Genomic DNA, 21,938 nt, shown 5'->3' on the forward strand with positions numbered 1-21,938 from the left:
TGGGCAGAGATTTATTTTTGGCTGGAGAACGTGAAAAATAACAATATTTTTCATGGAAAAATCGGCAGTCTCCCGCCAGTCGGGAGGGTTGGCATGTATGATACTGCATTCCTCTTTGCTCCCCCTCAGAGGTTGTCAATAGGCATCAAGGTTTGGGGGCCAGTTCCTGGGGGTGCTGTGTGGAAAGCAAGTGCCTTTTACACACAGCGTAACTGCTCTTCTGTTGCACTGACTGTATAGTTTTGGGTATCAGGTGGCGTTTGCGCCACCTATAAGCCAAAACTATTGCATTCAAGTACAGATAGGCAGAAATGGCGTATGAGGAGGGACACAAAGATAGTAGGTGTTGTTTGGCCACCCATTGTCTGTCCATGGCCAGGCTAATCTCTATTGCCATGTCCACCCAGTTCCTTCCCCTCAACTCCCAAAACACTGCCTCATCGAAACTCTTTGAGCTTGCCTTACCATTACACTTTGCACTCAAAGTGTTTCTTCAAAGCAGTATTCTGAGAGTTCATTACTTAATTGGAGCTGTAAACGTGCTTCTGGTGTAATAAAAATGTCTTAACCAGGACTGCCTTTAGCCACTCATTTTTTAAACACTATGCGTGTCTTTCAAAGTAGTCCTGTTAAAACAAGCATTGGCAAAGTCAACCCTTTTGACTTGTGTACAGGTATTAGGCATTTGCTAGGCACTACTATTAAGTGCCCAGGTACTTACACCTTTTTGCTACTGCTATCATCAATGGCCAGTGAATACCACTATAGCAATGCCCGCAAGTGCCTTTCCCATGGCTATACAAAAGCCCAAACTGCTGGCTTGTTTTGAATCTTGGTGTATGTATGCTGCTGTTTTGCGCATGCGCTGCACATTTTACAAACCGGTTGGTGACATTGTCTACTTAGATCGGGGAACTTCAGAGGGATTCCATCATTTCCAGGAAAGTAAAGCAACAGAAACTGGATGATAAGAAGAACACGTACCGCGCACAGGACGTCCGCATTCACTGCAGGAACTGTCACGAGCCCGTGGCCTATGGCGATGACTTGCGCACAGTGGAGAAGTCTCATCACGTGAACATCAAACCAGACTTCAAGTGAGTATCCCCCATAAGAGATGGCGCTAATTATGCAGTTGGCAGCTTTTTTGAGAGAATTTCCAAATCCAGTAATTGCTTTTATCACATGCGGTAATTCTGAAAATCCGCCTGATTATAGGTATACCGCCAATGTGGCAGTGATGGTTGATGATTTCCTGAAATACTGCATGCCTTATTTCAGAACCACTGCATCATTATTTTTGTAATCCATTCCACCCTTCTTTTGAGCATGACAGTGGATTGGGTACAGTAGTGTATCCTATGCTACTGTACCATGCTTAACAATGCACAGAAGGATAAATATTAACCCTGCTCTGAGTTACATTTTAAAGGCAGCGAGATCAGAGATGCCTACTTTTTCACCCCCTTAGGATCAAGGGCAGGAAAGTCATTTCCCCAATGGGTGCCGGAAGTGACATCACACAACTCGTGGCCGCTGGTGATAGCACCGGAAGTGATGTCATTTGACCCCGCCCCGAGTGACATGACGGGAAGTGATGGCACACAACCTTTCACACTTTGACAAAACAGGAAGTGGCATCACATAGTATTGTCCCTCAGTACACTAAGAGAAATATGGTTAGGATATCACTAATATGATATACATTTCATACAAGAATGGATCACCATATGTAGCATTAACATCAGTGTGTACAAGCCCATATGACCAAATTACTGTGAATGTAAGCAGACGTCCAACAGAACAACATGGACTATTGGACATCACTCGGGCTAAACTGTAAACAGACAGAGCATCTCGAAGAGGCCTAAACCCCAAAGTGCAAACATCCAGTGTCTGCCAAGTGTCCGGCCACAGAATGGAAACAGCAACTGACCAACACAAGTCCAACCAGAAAAACAATGGTCTGGAGGGTTGGCCATAGCTGTGCCAGTGGTAATGAATGATTTGAAACATTCCAGCCATCACCTTTCTGTTATGCTTATTTTGTAAGTAACCCACTGTTTTTTTGCTAGATGGGAGATGGAGGAAAAAGATGTGTTGCAGGTCACAGTAATTGCTGTTTTTTTAATTTTAAAATGTAAACACCAGCAGCTCCATGACATCACCCCTAGAAATGGGGTCCTTTATATTTTTCTTAGTGCCAGCCTCCTCCAACTTCTAAGCACTGGAACAGGAACTGCACCCATGTTACACTGCATCCTCTTGTTCCCAAAGCAAATGCGTTTCCCTGAGCTATCCTTCCAAATATATATATTTTTTGCTTGAGGAAGCAACAAATGCAGGGCAACTTCATGTACATTAATTATCTCACCTTGCGTCCATCTATAGTGTGCCTGTGATGCAGGTCTGGCAGATCAGGGTCAGGCCACACAGTGCACATGCTAGATTGGTGGTAAAAGCCACTGGGTCACAGCCCTCTCATCACAGGCCCAGTGGCTCGCTGGATGTGCAAAGCAGACAACGAGAAACACTAATGAGATTTTTGTTCATGCTGTGCTGTCACTGAGTACTGCTGTCTACTCTTACCCATTCCCAGCTAGCTAGACCTAGCCCCCATACCCTTCCTGTTGCTACAGTACTGCGTATGAGCTGCACAGACAGCCCCGCCTCTGAACCCAACCATCTAGGCATTCTTCACTAATGGACTTCTAACCTGTTAGTGATGGCGGCGTCATGGTTTGTTTCAGCATCCCTGTTATTTTCCCAGCTAACAGGATCTACATTCCAAGTGAAAACATCTCTGGCACATTTAGCTGCATTTACAACCGCCTTTTTCAGGTGCAACACAGATATCAGGCTCTTGGCACTGCCTCTTGTCCAGTGGCCCAGGGGTCACAAGGTTCGGTCTAGGGGTAGCAGAGGGGAACCCCCAAATGACGTCCCTGATCCAGGGGCAGCAAACACTGGCAGCAGTCTGAAATACAGTTTTTACCATTCTCACCAACCTCATTTTGGGGCCCAAGTGTGCGAGCTAAACCACCCCCACAGGATTAGTACTTGCTTGAGATAAAATATTTGCAGGAATGTAGCATTATTTGTAGCGATATTTACTTGCAGGGGGAGGGTTTAAGGAGGGGTGTTGATGCTGGATGACTGCAGAGGAACAAGCGCATTTATGACCCTAGATAGTGCGATAGGAGGTTCCAGTGGAAAGGGGCCAGCAATGTGCAGACACAAGCGGCAGCAGAGTGGGTGGGGCCCAGATAGATTCAGCAGTGGCAGCGAGAGGGTGGTGGTGAGGGAGTATCACGCAATAGAGTTAGTCAGATGCTGGGGGATTTAAAGAGGAAAAACAGAACTTTGAAGCGGCATTAATAGAATTTAGACACAAAGCCTGCTTGGAGGCTGTGGGTGAGGGGGTGGGTAGTCTAGAGGGTGGAGTAGCAAAGCTCAGTACTTTATTGAGAGGAGCAATGGAGTAGAGGGATAAGCCCAGGAGCAGGTTAGATAAGTAGTGAAGATGACTAAGGTCAAGGACACAGAATACGAGGATGAACGGCTGGAGTTTGAAGCCACCGTCGATGAGAACCCAGAAGTTGTGAGCCTCAGGTTAAGGCATGAGGAGATCCGGGGAAAGAACACAACTCCCAAAATCATCTGACACATGGGGTCTCATTACATGCCTGGCGGTCTGGAAATGAGGGTGCTGGTAGCAGCGTACCGGCACCCTTTCCGGACCGCCAGACTTCAAATATGCCTGCAGGGGCCATTGCTCCCGGCAGGTCTTACCTGCCGGGGCACCGACGCCTTCGGGCATAGTTTTCACAGAAGCACTGTTAGCAACGGTGCCGGTGCTTCTTTGTCCCCTTTCCTGTGGAGTTGGGACTCAATGGGAATGGGGACTTACACTTTCCACTGCAGGACATCCCGGGCCATGGTGGCACCGGGATATCAGGCGGCGGAATGGTGTTATGAGTTTGGCAGTTGCCAAACTCGTAATGAGGCGCTTCCCCAATGAGAAGCTGAGGCTTGCTGCCACATGTTAATGAATTCAACAGTCTGGCCACTTGCTGCCACATGTTGAATGCGTTGAAAATTGCAAAATATGTGCCTTTATGAAAACCCTGGTACATCCCATTCAATTGTGGAAGATATAATTGTAATTGGTTATTTATAACATGCTTAATACCCAGAGGTTTCTAAGGTCGGACTGAACCTGTGGGGCTCCATGTCATCATGCTTCCAAGACGAGCGAGTTGCCCCTGAGCTATCCTCCCGAGGTTCATGATGGTAATTCTTTGGCCTAGTCACAGAAAACCTATTGATGCAGTGTTTTCAGATGGCTGTAATAGTGTCCTCTAATTCTATGGTAAGGCTGATTATTTCACGAACCCATAAAGGAAGATGACAAAGGAAAGGGGGTGAGTGGACAACATTGCAGTAAGGGCAATGTTCATTTGCAATCGAGACGGAATGCAAGGAGTAAGGCAATGCCCAGAGTATTGCCTCAAAACCAATGGGCTCTTAATCCATCAATGGTTGGAAGCAGCCTTTGAAGAAACATTCAAAATGCCTTCGTATGTCATAGAGTTGCACTTTGGGAAACTGGATAATCTGCTGGACTATTTGGTGTATCTGGTGGGGATTGCCAAACCCTTGCTTTTGCTGAAATGGCTTCCTCCAGCCCTTTGAAGTGACGCTCCCCATTCACGGAAAATTCATCTAACGGATGTATTGTCGCTCTCTTTGCAGAATCTACTACCGTGTATCCGACACGCCAATCGATTTTGGAAGAGAAATGATAGACTGGACTCCTGGTGGATCGATAAGCTGCCACTGTGGTCAGGTGAGTTCCAAATGTTGGAATCAAGAGCAACGAGCATGCATAATCCATGGACTTTGTATTTTGCCACATCCCGGCAGGGGTATATAAGATACCGTCTCAGGGCCGAGACGAGGTCAATAACTATTTCTCAGCATGGTTTGGGATTTATTTTTTATTTCGGTAAAGGTAGTGGCTGGGGTGTTTTCTAGACTCTCACAATGCTTTGCCTGTCCAGATACCCTTTTCAAACCTCATCAAATGACTGCCATTGAACTTTGAGTTTATGCTACATTGTCGTGTCTGATCTGGTCATGATCTGATCTGATCTGGTCATGAGGCTTCTACACTGAATAATTAATGGGCCTTTGGCCTGATTTCCAGTTTTTCCCCTTGACAGTTTTTCAGGATGCCAGAATACTTGAATGAAGTCAACTCTGTCTGGCATAATCCCTTCTTGTGCAGCGGTCCCTCTAATTAACAGAAACCATCACCAGCATTGCCTGGTCCTGACATCTAGTCCTAGACCAGATAGCACTTTGGAACCTGGTTGTTGCTACTGTAGCAAGTGATCAGTCATCTCTGATACCGGCTTACCCTCGCACCCTCGCTACCTCATTCATTGAACCTACTGTGCTGCTGGCCCAATGGCACGCTATTAGCCGACTTCCAACTGCAAGTCTGGTTCTTTAGCCTAACACAGCTTACCCATTTCACCTATGTCCTAAACTATGTTTACCAATGTAATGCAGTTCTATCCAGTTTTGTACCAATCAGATGTAGGTGACCAGGCCGGTGTCATCTCGATAATGTGTTACTTGCTTCCCTTAGCAGTAAGTATGCCACTTGCAATTTGGACTCTATCCAATTCAACAACTAAATAGCGAGCGTGTATTTCCAGTATCCTAAGTGAAACATCTTATATGGTCAGTGTAAAGTCTATGCTTCAACATATCCTACAAACATTTAGTTTGATTGTCCTCATGCAAGGAGGAGAGGGGCGACTTGCCTCAGAGCTTTGTGATATAAAGGCTATGACACATTTTTCATTGGAGATAGGATGCTTCTCAGCTTAGGCTAATGAAAATAATCAAAACTTTACTGGCCTCCGAAGCACAGGGGACAATCCTTTTCATTGCTAGTTAGTAATGCTGGCCACACCCCAGCTGCGTTCTACCTCTCCATCTACACGCCTCCTCTCCACCCATCATTTCTTTCTAAACTGTACTTCCACACATGACTTGTGCAGCACTGCACTCTACAGCTGTTAAACTACTCAATTCCAGATCCAACCTGTGACACCCCCACCCTGCATTACCACAAAGACACTGCTCCACCTACCACCATCTGCTTCTTGAGTTCTAACACTTCATTGTTCAACACTACCTCTAATACTAGATTCTCTTCTGGTCAATCCTACCACGGTTGGCATTGCAGCCTTCCCAACCATGCACTTCCTCCAACAAAATACTACCCCTCAACATACCTCTATTCGTTTAACCCACAGCACTTCTTTGCCCTGTGATGCTGCTGTCCCTAAGGTGTCACACTGCACACAGTACTACTTTCTTCATCTCTATCCTTATAAAGTACACAGTGAACATACCTCAGCAGAAATGTAGAATATTAAAAAAAGAGGTAAACATAACTTCTGATACGTCCCGACACCTTTCCTCCATCCTTGTGGGTGTCCCCCAACATGGGGACGGTACCAGAACCTTTGGCAGCGCCTCACCTCAGTTCCTTTTTCCGCATTGATGGTGTCGGACCTGGCAGCCAGCGCATAAACCTTTTTAGCTTTCTGCTTGCTCCCTGTTTGTTTTTTCCGATTCATATTTATCTTCCTTTCGGTGCCTTGCCTCCCATGGCGCACGTCGACCGCATGAGGCTTCACGAGATGTGCCTCATGCGGCCATTCATTCCCGGCACACTGTCTTGAGTGCTTGGGGCCCAACCACTGCTGAGGCTCATGTTCGGCTTGCAGCTCTCTTGGTCAGAGCGCACTGAAGAATCGTTTGTTGTGGTGGAGGGAGATCTGCCATACTTCTCCTCCACCCCACCTTAAGGACTTTGTCTCCAGGACCTCTCATCAAGACAAGGTAGGCCCTCTGCTCAGCACAGCTCCACAGCGCAGCAACTCCTTCCCCAGGGTTCCCACGAATTAGGGTTCCTTATATTCAGGTTCTGGCAGGCCGAGGCCTCTAAGGCTACCGACACCCAAGCTGAGGGGCCCAGTGCTCTTCCGGGCAGGACAGGGACAGAACTGATGCCTTCCAGGCTCCCAAGCTGAGGGGCTCAGGGGCCCTACCAGGCTGTTCTCGTGGGACGATCAGGTGTGTCCCCTTCTTCTACCCCAGGGGGTAAGTGATTGTCGAGTGCCACCTCCAAGAGTCTGTCCTCGGCTAGATCCAGCACGCCTACCGGCACAGGTGCCAACGGTTCCCATCCTACCAGAGCTCCCTCCGAGGCCCTGAATCAGGGTATTATGATTACCGGCCAGCCGGCTGAGTGCTCAGGCCTACCAGAGGCATCTCTGAGGTTGACGCTTCTGCTTCGAGTGCAAGACCCAATCTGTATCCTCTCGTGTCTGAGGCCTCTCTTGGCTCAGGGCCTTCATGCCCTCCCAACTAGGGCGTGGCGCAAGGCTTCAAAATGGTGGAGCAGCACATGGCAGAGCCTACCAGGTAGGTGGCCATCTTGGTTCCAGCTCAAAGCCCTCCAATGCATTCGCTCATCGAATGGGCTTTACAGGATGATCCAGCCCCCTTGCCTCTGGAAGCGGCAGCAGATCTTATGGTGCAGATTTTTGGTCTCAGAGGGATACATCTACCCATCACAGCAATATAGGCTACAAGCACCAGGCGCTTACGTGCTTTGACCAGGAGCAGAAACCCAGTACCTTGAAGGGCCTGGCCCCTAGGGACCAGATGACTTTTGAGGACCGTTTCTTTGAGCGCTTCCTCCTCCTCATGTGTTCCCCTCAAATGAAGGGCCTCCTGAAGGACATTGTGAAGGAGGTCATACCGCAAGTGGTGCCACCTCGGCCCCCTCCTATGGGTACTCCTCCCGTTCCTCCAGCGCTCCTGGTCCCGGTGCCAGCCCCTCCTCCGGTTCAGGCCCCACCGGTTGTTCTGACCTCCCCACCTCCTCCTGTACCACCAACGTCTTCCCCTCAACCGCCGTTGGACCTGACTGCAGCTCTGGACCTGTGGGGACTTTGCCGGCACCTGTGTCCCAAGCCCTGGATTCCCCTCTGTTAAAAAGAAGGGGGGCGATGGAGACAATGACAATTAATCCTCGGCATCGGTTAAGGTCTTTCATGAATGCCTTCAAGGCCTGGCAGAGTTCCTTGGGGTCCCTCTTCCCGAGAAAGTCCCCCAGGAGTCGGGGGTGCTAGCAGAGGTCTTGGTAAAATGCACCACTTTCCAGTCTGGCATTCCCTCCAAAAGGATGTCCTGCAGGTGGCGCAGAAGGTCTAGGAGAAGCTCAGGGCCAACACCCAGATGGACAAGAAGTTGGACAGCTGGTTTAGGCTGATGGATGGGGAGCCAATCCTCCTGGCCTCCCACACGCAGCCCCATTCCTCTCTGGTGGCTGCGGGTTCCTTTCCTTATATTCTAAACCATTGTCTTCGTCGTCTTCGTCATCTTCCTCCACGGGAGCAGCCTCCAGTTGCCTCTCCAAGGAGGACAAGGTCCTTGGATCCTTGGGAAAGCGCTATTATTCCAGCTCAGGACTGCAGAAACCACTTATATCTTCTTGGGTGCGGCTAACCAGAAGCTGTGGTAGCAGCTTGGGGAATTTCTGCCCGACCTCCCTTCGGACAAGCAAGCCTCCTTCAAGGCCAGTCTGGCTGATGCTGCGGCCATTGCGCATGACCTCATGGAATCCTCGGTCGCCCGCATCGACACAGCCAGCATAGGGCTGTGCCTTGGGGCCGAGATGAGAAGGACAGCATGGATGCACGCCACAATGTTTTCGTCTGATTTGCAGGAGCGAATCCTGGATCTGCCCTTTAAGGGCATGGACCTTTTTCATTCATCCACCGATGAAAAATTAACGAAGAAGAAAACCTCTACTCACACCCCCAAGTCCTTGGCCATCCTGATAAAACCAGGTCAGAAATCCTTCCCTCAATCCCAGGGTAGGACTGAGTTCAAACCCAGTGCTTTTTCCGGCTTCAAGGGATTCCGAGACCGTGGGACACAGAGGCCTGACAGGTCGCCCAGCGATAACAGGAGGAAGCAGCAGAGGACGTTGCGCTGGGTTTTCTGCTCCCCCTCCTTTGCCCCCACCTCTGATGCCAAGAAGCAGTGATGTCAAGGCCGGAGAACACAGCTCGCTTGTGGGGGGCCATTTGGCCCTGCTCCAGGACACCTGGAAGCATCTTTTCAGTAACCCATGGATCCTATCCATAGTCTTCACAGGCTTCAGTCTTTCTCTTCCTTTGCCTCTACCATCCTCTCCTGCTCTTCGTCAGATCGGTTCCCTTGCTCTTTTACGGGAGCTCCTTTTTCTCTTGGAGATGCAGTTGATGTAACCGGTTCCTCTTGTAGACAGGAGCTTCGGTTACTATTCCAGGATTTTTGCAGTACCCGAGAACAAGGCTGGCCTGAGAGTAGTCCTGGACCCATCATTTCTAAACCTGTCTTTACCACTGGAACGTTTCAAGATGATTACTCCTGTGCACATAGCCGAGTGTCTGTGTGCCGGGGACTGGATGTGTTCCCTGGACCTCAAGGATGCGTACCTGCATGCACCCATATATCAACCGCTTTCGAAGTTTCTGTGGTTCATGATTATGTCGTACCACTTCCAGTACAAGGTGCTGCCATTCGGCCTGAACCCGACCCCTAATGTCTTTACTAAGTTAATGAAAGCAGTGACGGCCCTTCTCCGCTTGGAGGGCCATCATCTATATCCTAATATGGACGACTGGTTGGTGAGAGCAGGGTTTCCCGAAAAGGTGGTGCACTCCTGCCAGAGATTGGTGGATACCCTTCATCAGCTGGGGATTTCCCTCAACCAGAGGAAATCACAGTTATGCCTGTCTCAAGAACTGATCTTCCTAGGGGTGCGTTGGAACACTACCATTCAGCAGGTGTTCCCCACGCCCGAGAGGTTTATGTCCCCCTTCGCAAGGCAGTGGGACACTTTATGGCCAACTTGACCACCTTGGCATGGTGGTTCCAGCACATTCTGGGCCTGATGGCCTCCTGCATGCTCACTGTACAGCACGCCTGCCTCAGGATGAGCTGCCTCCAGCTCTACCTGGCGGCCATTTGGGTTCAGGAGACGGGGTCTCAGTCGGCCACAATCCCAATACCACTGCTCCTGCTGCCTGATCTTCGCTCGTGGCTGGTGGCTGATGGAGGGCAATGCCTCAGTGGGAGCCCTCTTCACCTGACCGTAGCCTACCCTGCTGGTGACGACGGACACCTCTCTTTCCAGCTGGGGGCTACTCTGGAGGGCAAATGATTCATGGTGCATGGTCCAGGATGGAAGGCCTCATGCATATCAAAATGCTCAAGCACAGGCCATTGGGCCTGGCCCTAAACGCATGTTTGCCCCTGATCAGGGACAAGTCGGTTATGGTCAGGATGGGCAACTCTACTACAATATTTTACCTGAACAAGCAGGGAGGCACCCGTTCCCCCCTACTCTGCATGGAGACGGTTTCGATCAGGGAATCTGCCCTGATAGAGGGGATTTGAATCTCTGCTGTCCACCTCCTGAGGGACAGCAATGCAGAAGCAGACCAGTTGAGTTGCTTGTGGTTCAACACCTTCCAGTTGGAGTTGAACAACAACTCCTTGTTGACCCTGTTCGAGCATTGGGGGTTTGCGGACCTGGATTTGTTCACATCCCCTTGGAATGCCAACTGCCCATAGTTTGCTTCATGAGCAGGTCAGGGGTCACTGGGAGATGCCCTCCAGATCTGTTGGCATGGCTGCCGGTGTTATGCATTCCCACTCACCCCTCTTCTCCTATGGACTCTCTGCAAGTTCCAGGCCTCTGTGGGTTGCCCCCCACTGGCCTCTGAGACCCTGGTTTTCAGATCTGCTACAGGTGTACATCTGGACCCGGCAATACTGTCCCTGACGGCCTGATTCCTGATCAGCTGAGCCTTCAGCACGCTCAACTTTCAGATGGCAAATGGGACATGATTCAGCAGGCCAGGAGGCAAGCCTTTCAAGCTAATTGCTTCTGCGGACATCCACTTTGCGAAGTTAAAGACTGTTTTATTGGTGGCCCTCACCTCTGCGCGCATGGTTACTGAGTTGCAGGTGTTGTCTTCGTGAAATCCATTCAGCACATTTCACAACAACAAGGTCATCTTGCGCACTCACCCAAATTTCTTGGCCAAGGTGGTTTCTCCATTTCATCTGAATCAGGAGATCTGCCTGCCAGTGTTCTTCCCAAACCTTCTTGAGGTCCTGCATTCCTTGGACCTCAAGAAGGTCCTCAAGTTTTATCTCTCTCGGACAAAATCCTTCTTCAGGAAGCCTGAGGCATTGTTCATGACTTTTGGGGGCTCCTCCCCCGGCTCTCAGGCTTCCATCGCCCATTGGATGGTGCAGGCCATTTTGGAGCAGTATACGCCCATGGGCAAACCTGTTCCTAAGGGGATTCATGCTCATGCGATCAGAGCCAAGGCCACGGCCGTCGCATTTCAGAAACACGCTTCTTGGGATGTCATCAGCAAGGCGGCTCCTTGGGTCACTGCTTTGGCCTTCTGTAAGCACTACTCTCTGGACACCAGCTCGATGCGCGATGCAGAGTTTGGTCAGGTGGTTCTGAAGAACCTTTTTGCTTCATCCTAGTAATGAGGCAGGTTATCACAGTTCGACCGTGTGTTTCTTGTTCGGTGGAATCACTCACACAGATGGAGGAAAAGGGGACGGGATGTATGAGTAATTAAAGTTACTCACCATAGTGACTGGAGTACTCATAGTCCTTAGTCCCCTTTCCTCCATACGTCCCACCCACTTTCCCCCACTAGTATGCCAAGGGCTAAAATTGTATAAGTGTAGCCAGGTATCTAAGCGTCCGATGTGTTCAAAGGGGACTGAGGTGAGGCGTTTCCACCCCCAAGGCCACGCGCTATACTAAATTTAAAGAGGAAGCTCAGTTTTTCACTGCCAAAGGTTCCGGTGCCGTCCCCATGTTGGGCGACACCTACAAGGATGGAGGAAAGGGGACAAAGGACTATGAGTACTCTAGTCACTACGGTGAGTAACATTAATTTTTACTGTCATAAAAATCACAAACATAAAAACAAAACTTAAAACAGATCAATACCCAACAGAAAACATTTCTGTGGTATGGTTACAGCAAGTAAGAAGTGCCATTTTGAAACTGTAGCTTCATGGTTGGAAATGAGAAAGTGCAAATATTGGGGTGCGGGTTGAGCTAGAGCGGTACAAGTAGTTTCTGCCTATACTACCAAACCAACGAGAAACCAAAAAGCCATTTTTAAAACAAAACACATATATTTAGAGTGCATTTTCTTTTTTTGTTGTAAAAACTAGAAAAAAATAAATGTACTTCTTTTACTTTCTTTCTTTAATCTTACTGTATATATTTGTTTCAATGTAAAATGTGTTGTTGTTACCTCTTCATTTTCCCCACTTCATTTTCAGTCTGTCTAACAATTTCAGGGATGTTATAATACAAGTGTTTATACACTGTCACATAGGGGATGAGATCCACAGACCAGCAAGACCACAAGTATACAAGAACTGTTTTATGATTTGTTTCTTTGTTTGTGAATTGTACAATAGAGTAACGGTTATTTTTACCTTGATTTTGAGTGTTCTTCACTTTTACTATGTGCTGTATTTAGGGTAAATGTAGAAATGTGTGGGAAAAATAACAAAGGAAAATGGTCAGGATGGGTCTATTCTCCGGGTCCGGATACTGTCTCTCGAGTTCAACCAAAAGAAAACATCTTTAGGGAAGAAATGTGTTCAGCAAAAAGGTTTCTAGTAAGTCTGGGACTGGAAATTCTTTGGTCGTCTTTTGTGGGTTTCCAGGGGTTCCCAGACCCTTCTCTTGAGATGGACTCCATCTTAGGTTTTAGGGCTCCCACGCCCCTTCTTTAGGCTTTCTAGGTAGGTCTATCTCTGACCTGGCAGTTTCACCAGCCTCCTCAAGGGGTGAGAGGTAGAGTTTAAGTTGCTTCTTGATGAAAGTATCCACCTCTATCCGTGGTATCTCACCTTCCCAGGGAAGCTGGCTGGTCCCCTGGTGTTCGGCAGAGCCCAGTAGGAGCTTTCCAGAGAGATGGCTCTCCTACACCTGCCTACAGATCTTCCTTTCCAGACCTTCCTGGTTAAGGTTTGGAAGGCTCTCTACATACCACTTCTACCATTCTATTGAGTTTCTCTCACTTTTTTCTTCCTCTTGGCTCTGACCTCATTATTTTCTCTACCATCCTTCCCCTTGCTGTATCCAACCACTCCTTATTATCACCAACATCCTCCTGAGTATCTCCATATCCTCCTCATATCACCAACCGCTTCCCTAGTATCACTAACCTACTTCACAACCACACCGTCCCCCCTTTTATCTCCCCAAACTCTTCCATGCTCTTACTGTGCTCACCACTCCCCTAGAAAATACTCTCTCCAAATCCAGCACCTTCTCTGAACTCCACTTACTCTCTCCAAGAATAAACCCCTTCTGAATGTGGTCTCTGGGTTTTATAGTGCTGTTCCTCCTCTTCCCCCTGGGCTGGGCTCTTGGTGAGTGTCTGCGCCTGTGCCCTTTAATTGGAGACAGCGTCGGGATTGGTTGCTGCTCTTGGGTTCATCTGTACTTACTCTGGGCTATAGGGACCGCCCCAATCGTTTATCTGGCCTGTCCGCCACCTTGGGATCTATTTCCCCCTCTCAATTAGTAGTGTTTAGGACTGCCTAGGAAGGATACAGCCCCCCTACTTTTTCAGCTAGTAAATATGCAGTTGGTAAAACCTCTGAATTTCTTTCTAACTCTCCTGAAGGTGAAGGAATTTATGAATGCCGGTATCATTGTAACTTAATAGCTGAGTGACTGTTCAGTCAATAGATAATGGGTTGATATATTTGTATTACCCACAACTTTTCAGGGCTTGAGAAATCTTTCATAAAGCCTTTGAAGTGAATTTCTATCTACTGTGGGAATGTTTAGGTTTTATGTGTGTGGCAGAGTGTATCTCTATTTCTCTAATGTTAAATCTAACTTCCTTTCTACTTCCAAGGGTTTTACATCCATACCAGTAGCTACTCTTTCCATGAATTATGAACATATTTGTACTGCTAAAGGGTTGAAATGATAGCAGCATGAGTCTTGAGAGGTTCTTGAGGACAAAGCTGCTTGTTCATAAAGAACATGTTTGGTTTCTCCCCTTGGGGACCTGTGTTTAGCCATATCGACTTTTATTTATTCTATCAATTGGAGACTTGTTCCAAAGCAGTCCTGTATCTAACTGTCCATTGCTACCATGGGATGGTGACCAGAGGGTCCTCCCTAGATCGCCTTAGGGCCAATCATCCACTAGCACTAGGAGGTACCCATTCCCCAGAGTCACCATTTTGGTGATCCGTAAAACAAAGCAGGGGACTTCGTTACAGCACTAAAGTGGCCCCTGTGTGTCCTGCACCCGCCAGCCATCATTAACTGCGTAGCCCGTCACACTTCCTGTCATACCTCTTCCTATAACCTCATACCAGCTCTGCTCCCTTCCACCTCCTATATCACTCATCTCACTAACAGCCCTTCCGCCACTAAGCTCAAACCTCCACTTCTCTAGTGTTTTCTCAACTTGTGTTTAGATGTTGTTGTTTTTCTGCCTAACCTGTCTTGTACTGCATTGCATTGTGAGGTGTATTATTTGGGCCTGGCACTGTATTTTATAACCAAGATGAAGCCCATCTCTCACAACCTTTGCTTTTTCATGTTGCAGGAATGGGGCATGGAAATGATCTATAGGGCAGTCACTCTCCCTGCCATCTCCATCAAAAACTTTGTCATGGAAGCATTGGATGGAAAAAGGTTTACACACAAGAAATGGAAGGATGTGCCCTTTGCCGTTGAAGAGCTGGACTATGCAGAGGTGTGTGAGATGCACTTTCCCGAGTAGGCCGACATTTGACTGATTTGAGGTTTACTCACAGGAATGGTATAACCCGCAGAGGGGGACACATGCCTTCTGTTGGCACAGCTCTGCCTTCCTTGCCCTGGAAGACGTAGATCCATTCATCTGTGCATGGCCATGGTCGCCAACCCTGGAAGGAGGTGGATACACAAGAACCTTTCCCCAAATACACTGGCATACACTTGGCTGCCGCCGGGATGGTGACGCAAAATACCAGCTCCTACTGCAAATGAATTAATCGATGTAGCATGAAGAGTCATATAGATGCAAGGAGAAGTGACGATCCTCCACCATTGGAAGACCTCAAGCTCCAGCTTTTTTTCCCTCGTCACAAGCAGGGTTCACAGAAATTCTATCGCAACATCTGTATGCGCCTCTTGTCGTTGCAACGTCTATTAGTCATCAGGGGATATGTGGACTTTGGCAGCGTGAGACTTCTCAGGTGCATGTTTCTTGGCCTCCATGCTACGAGAGCAAGGAAAGGATACAACAGGGAAGCTGTGGAGAATATGTAATCCCCCTAAAACAGGGTGGTCCAGCTCCCGGCATCACGGGCTGGAAACCTAACGGGTTTTCAGGATATCCCTCATTAATATTCATGATCAAAAATGTGCATACAATTTGAATCATTGTATGCAAATTTATCTCATGAATATTAATGAGGGGCATCCTAAAAATCCAACATGGATCTGGCCCTCGAGGCCTGGAGTTGGACAACCGTGCCCTAAAACGTATCAGAGCATCTATTGGGTTTTGATTTGTTTCGTGTGCACTTCCTCAAGATTGGTAAAGCTGCCTCTGGGGGTTTATTCCTAGATGTCTACATGGGATGGGTGGCTTTTTTCCCAGCTTCAGAGTTGATCAATTTATTTCTGTCATTTCATTTCATCGCATGACTGAAGATAGACCCAGAGCGGAGAGAGAAATCTTGCCCAGCTAATCTTATAGACTTGCCTTGGCTGCTCACACACCTCATACTTCCGCGTCTGCCAAGGTTGATCTGGAGCGCCTGTGTGTCCCGTGCTTGATGCACAGCAGGACAGGCAGAATTTGTAAAACCTGTTTTTCATGTGGCTGCTTTGGTTGCCAGACGATGCAAACATTCGAGGGCACCTGTTAGGCCGCTGCATTAGTTACAAAGGCCACAGGTCTTTTAAATGGTCTCCCGCCACTTGCGATTCTTGGGTCGCCTCAGATATTTCTTAGGGCCTGCCACCAAGCATTGTTTTGCGGCTTCATAGGCCCCCGTTTGAGTTCTTATCCCAATGAAAGAGCTGCCTGCCTGAACCCCACATATGCCTAGCACCCCGATCTCGCTTGGCTGGTAAATGCGGTCTGACCTCGGATTAGAAATGGCCATATTTTAAAGACTTTGATGTCTGGATCAATCGCCCACAGGCAAGGCCAGTGCAAAGGATCGAGCCGCAGTTGGCAAGTGACATTTGTTTTCTCGCCGTCACACAACGCAAAGGCGATATTTCCTTCTGGTGGCAACCTATTGGCCTCCGAGCCTTTGTTTACCCCAGACGTGGTGCTCCTGGCTGAATCCTACAACATGCTGGGAAAATGTGCATGACTTGGGGTAGACAGGAGTGGTCCCAGTCTAGTCGGGGTAATGGCCTAGTCAGCCTTGCTCCTGCAGAAAGGGATGGCTCCTCTGACTGAACCCTCTCATTTACAGGGTGGCGCCCCAGTTAAGCCAATATAATTGAATCAATTCAGACGAGCACCTTGATGCAGTCCTAGCTTTTTATCCAATGGCTCGTTGCACGACAGGATTTGTAGTATTGCGTTTTTCCTTCGAAACACCAGGTTACATGTGGTGCAAAGTGCTGTGGCTTATGATATGATTGGCCATTTATAACGCGCTTCATACCCAGAGGTTTCTAAACGCGGATCGAACCTGTGTTGCTCTGTGTCGTCTTGCTTCCAAGGCGAGCACGTTGCCCCTGAGCTATCCTCCCGGGCAAACTGGAAGGCTTGGTTAAAAGCGCTCCTGGTGACATGGATATAGTCAGCAACTCTGTAGATTGAGGGCTCTAAAATCACGGGCTCGTTCTGTTGGGAGAGGCCCTTGTTTGGACTCAGCGGCTTGATCCCTGTTCAATGGGGACCTCAACACCTTGCCATAAGGTCAGCAGTAAAAATAAATGGATGAACCGAAAATCTGTGCATGATCCCAAATCTATATTTGTTGTTTGAAGCACTTCCTCTGAATGCACACATCTTTTCTAAGGGAGGAAGAGGGAGGGGGGCAACAAAGAAACAATTAAAGAAAAAACAATGAGAGTAAAACATGGGAAAAGTATGGGGTAGACTTAGAGAATGAGCAGGGCCTTCCAGTGATATAATATTGGAGGAGATGGGTAAAGTAGATGTGATGACTGGTAGCTCTTTAATAATAGTGTGCTATATACCTTGATATATGGGCTACCAGCGATGAGACAGTGGCACGCAGCGGGATGTTGGGCACTTGTTTAAATTGGCATCCTTTACCAAACTAGCAAGGGCCTGATTCACAGAAGCTTTTTATAATGGTGCAATCCCATTGGAAAACGCCCTGTGGCTCAGGCTGCAAATGTCAGCTATTATACAAATAATTCATGGAACATAGCACCCTGATCATCATCTCCATGGCACATCTCAACTATACAATATGTACGAATTCTCCACTTGTGATGCTCTGTATAGGGGGCAGCTCTGGTAACACCTTACGCACCTCCTAAGGGACTGTGCCCATGTGCCTTCTTGCAGACAGCTGCACTTTCTAAAAATAAATCTCCACCCTTACCAAGAATCCAACATTTTCCAAATTCAATGCACTCACTGACTGCTTATAATAACTGTGCTTGTGTTCAATCGTTAAGTGCTTTTTAAGTGCATGATAATTCCCCTTGGGGTCCTATTACTGTATAAAGCACTGGGCCTGTGGTCTTGTTCTTTACCTCACACCAAACCTCTCGTGAAGTAGAATAGCCGAATGATGTACAGTTAAGGGTACATTATTCTGTATATTAGATGCACAATAAATATGAATTCACAACGTCTGGATAATATGCCTAGAAAACATGAGAGTCATTCTACGACATTCCTGCTCTTTAGCATCCCACGTTTCCATTGCAGGGAGCGAACATGAGACTGGATAAGCAGGAGCTAAAAGCAGCTCCTGTGTATCCAGCATTAGCCAGTGACCAGGAGTCACCACCGTGGGACAAGGAGCTAATACATAGTGTTCCAGTTATCTAATTTCCACATAAGATGTAAACTTATCGTGTTCCTTATTTATGACCCATCATACTTTAAATGTCCTATAAATGTGTCCTTATGGTTATTTAATTCACATAGGAGTGCTTGTTCAGCATCAGTTGGCCTGAGGAGCCAAAAGTAGCTCCTTGTTGCTGTTGGTATCAAGCTAACGAGGCTCTTCTAGGCAACAAGCAGGAGCTCTATAGCTCCCAGCTCCCCTCAATTTCGAACCTGCATTGTTTTACAAGGTTACATAAAAGTACAATTGTTACTGGCACTTCACCGAATGATGGTGGCACTTTATTTGTATCTATGCGTCTGGATCCATATTTAGTGGTTTACGAAGCCTTGTAGTGGTCTTAAATCCGTTTTAAATGCTTAACCACATTACAGGGCCATTTTCCAAGTCCCTGCGGCATAAATAAAGGTGCTAAAGACAGGCGTCAGTGTTTACGTCTTTCTTAACACCTCTACTCATCTCTTCATTGATCATTTTTGTGTTTTTGGATGCAGGAGGCATTGGGGAATAACGGGATCACATTTCCAACTCCCTTTCTCCCTCTGCTTCCAAAACCACTTGGCTTTATGCCTGTTTGACATTTTCATGCTGGCGTAAGTTAAATGGATTCCTATGGAATTCGCCAGCTTTTTACACCAGCTATAAGCAGGCGTATTGCGTGGACAACTATTGTCAACACTTCCTGCCATGCATACGTGACAGATGGGGGTTTCTATGTTTGCACTGTGAAGTGCAAAAACAGAGCTGCTCAGGTGATTATGCCTGCATTTGCATTTTTCTTTTGTATTTCAAAGTGCAAATGACGAGAAGTACTCGAAGAGGACCTGTTTGCACCTAAGTGCAAACGTAACAGATCCCGTCCCGGCAATTTGCACTTTGTAGCAAAATGACCTCCGTTGGTTTCTTAAATAAGTACAATAAATGTGTGGTTGTTGCAGTGAGTGTTCGCTAGTTATTATTAGAGTTGAGAGAGACAGAGAGAGAGAGAGAGAGAGAGAGAGAGAGAGAGAGAGAGAGAGAGAGAGAGAGACGGTGCGCGCGTGAGTGTGTATGTACGTGTATTTACGCTGATAGTATATATGAATTTGTTGTTAATATTCCATCCATTATTTTCTACATTGAAATACGCACCTTGGAGTCTGGTTAAAAAAATTCTGTTATTCTATAGTGTTAATTGGTCGGGTTATGGCCAGATTAAGGAGTGTAAATACACATTAGGGTGAGGGTTGAGCATATAAGAAGAACATTGAAATGAGTTTTTAAATAAAGATTATATTTGCTAGCAAACTTCAAATTCCCCTCCTCTGTGCCCCTCTGTATCTTACCCCCGCTGTATATCTGTTCTGCTGTAACCTCCGAAAAGCGCTCCATTATGCGTCTGTACTGTTTTATACCTCTATAGAGCGCTCTGTTATGTAGCTGTATTGTTGTATACCTTTGTAAAGCGCTCTGTTGCTTCTCGAAGCTACGTCTGCACTCAATAAATACAATAATAAAAATAAAAATAATACAATTAAGAGTTCTATGTTAGTGTGCTATTTAATTCTTTCTTCAGACTCCTCACAACAGTGCACATGCAGAGCGACCACCATGTCATGCAATACATTTTATACTGCAGCCAAACGCATAATAAGTCTGTGCTGGTGGAGTAGATGTAACCCAGTGCACACACGCAGATGTTAAAGATATGGGTACATAGCCTATATAGAAAGAACCAACATGATAAAACACGGTTAAGAAAAAGGGCATGACAATAAAGCTGTCCGTGCACCGTTATACAGCCTCAGCAGTGAAAGTTCAAATGGAGTTTTTCATTACGCCTTTAGAGGGCAGCAGATACGCAGAGATTATCATGTTTATGATTTTTTCTTTATAGCACCGCAAGCAAATTCACTCATGGGAATCAGCCTACGTGCAGAATGCAGACATGAGCTGGTGTGCCACGGAGCAAATTGTCTGGGTGGATAGCTCACGAGTAAGGAACAAGTTACTTACCTGCAACTGTTGTTCTCCAGCATGGGTCTGGCATGGATTCACATGCTCATGAATATTCCCCGCCGTCAGGTAATGAAAGAAAGCAGTATTGCTTTAAAAGCTTGAACACTGCCTTTCGTCTCATTATCCAATTACTGGAGACTGGGTCATACTGCACCCATCCAATGTCAATCGTCTCCCTTAGTCAGAGGTCAAAGTGGGTGGGAGCGGTGCTCCCATACTTTTTATTTTTAAGTTTCACAGTTCCTATACTTTTATTTTAAAAAGAAACTGTTCTTGAATTGTTTAATTTTAAAATAAAAGTATAGGAAGAAGTTGACGCTTGCACTTCAGTGCACTGAGCTGCACATTCACATAAATAGCAGGTGTGCTTCTTTGGGGGGTTTGGATTGTGTGTGTGAGGGGGCGCAGGGATGGAGTTTGTGGGTAGCGGGGCATACCAGCAGAGCACATAACTCCACTACTTCTTTTCGTACACCTCGACCACTGACCTTAGTTCCACCCCTGACGGCTATCTTCAGATTCAAAGCATGTGAGGTGCCTGTACTAATCCGAAGAGCCACAGCGGGGAAGGAGGGAGGGTTTGCATGTGAATCCATGCTGGAGAACAACAGTTACAGGTAAGTAACTTGTTCCTTCTCCAGCTTGGGGTCTGCCATGCATTCACATGCTCATGAACACGATTATACAGCAGTAAACACATACACAACCACAGGAGGTGGCAAGGCTCAACAGAAGTACAACACTTACCCCTGGAACGAACTCACCTCAAACAAACAGGTTGCACAGTACAGCTTGGCTGACTCTGGACTCTTTCCTGGAATCCCAGTTGACACAGTAGAACCTTGTGTCGACCTCCACGTAGCAGCCCTGCAAATGTCCAGCAGGGGAACCCCAGAGAGAAACGCTGTAGTTGCAGCAATGGCTCTGGTGGAATGAGCTCTAGGCTGGCCCAGGAGTTGCCTGTTGGCCAGACAATGACAGTGCATGATGCAGCGAGAAAGGCACCTGGATATGGAAGCCTTAGACAGGGCCTTCTCTTGATTCACTGGACCAAAGTTCACAAAGAACTGTGAAGTCTTTCGGAAATCCGTTGTGCGGGCCACATAGAACTTTAAGGCTCAAGCAACGTCCAGCGTATGAAGTGACCGTTCAGCAGCTGAAGCAGGGTTTGGTAAGAAGACTGGAAGCACCAATGGTTTGTTAAGGTGAAACTCAGATGTAACTTTAGGCATGAAGGATGGGTGAGTACGAAGCACCACCATAGTAGCCTGAAAAGACAGGTATGGGCGTTTGCAGGAAAGAGCTTGAATCTCCCTGACCCACCTGGCCGATGTGATAGCTACCAAGAACGATGTCTTCAAGAAAGAAACTTCAGAAAAGCCCGATGCAAAGGCATAAATGGCGAACCAGGAGCTTGGTGAGGACGATGTTGAGCTCCCACGTGGGGCAGGAGACCTTTCATAAATTCCTTGACAAGTCTGTGGGACCATAAGGATGACCTGCCCGGCGAGTGGGTGTATCAAGAGATAGCTGCCAAATGCAGGCAAAGCAGGCCCCCGATGAAGGCAACAGACAAAGGTTCCTCCTGACTGAGCCTGACCGAGCATTGGTCGTGCTCGCCGTGCTATGGTGCTCGCGTCAACCAGGTGAGATGCTCACCTACTCATACGCCCTCCTGTTAACCTCCCACCACCTTACAGTAAGTCAACACA

At 47.4% G+C, this 21,938-nt stretch overlaps 1 protein-coding gene across 3 annotated transcripts in view; it reads left to right on the forward strand.

Annotated features, from left to right (window-relative positions):
• DHX58 (DExH-box helicase 58) overlaps nt 1–19,751 on the forward strand; it is a 73,460-nt gene extending 53,709 nt beyond the window's left edge. For all 3 annotated transcript variants that reach the window (XM_069634478.1, XM_069634480.1, XM_069634479.1), the window contains 3 exons: nt 907–1,097; nt 4,756–4,849; nt 14,772–19,751. In XM_069634478.1, the coding sequence (XP_069490579.1) occupies nt 907–1,097; nt 4,756–4,849; nt 14,772–14,948 (462 nt within the window). In that variant the 3' untranslated portion in view covers nt 14,949–19,751. The remainder of the gene's footprint in view (nt 1–906; nt 1,098–4,755; nt 4,850–14,771) is intronic.
• Nucleotides 19,752–21,938: the final 2,187 nt, after the last annotated feature.

Source organism: Ambystoma mexicanum, chromosome 13 (assembly GCF_040938575.1).
Source record: "Ambystoma mexicanum isolate Mex_15411 chromosome 13, UKY_AmexF1_1, whole genome shotgun sequence".
Taxonomy (NCBI): domain Eukaryota; kingdom Metazoa; phylum Chordata; class Amphibia; order Caudata; family Ambystomatidae; genus Ambystoma; species Ambystoma mexicanum.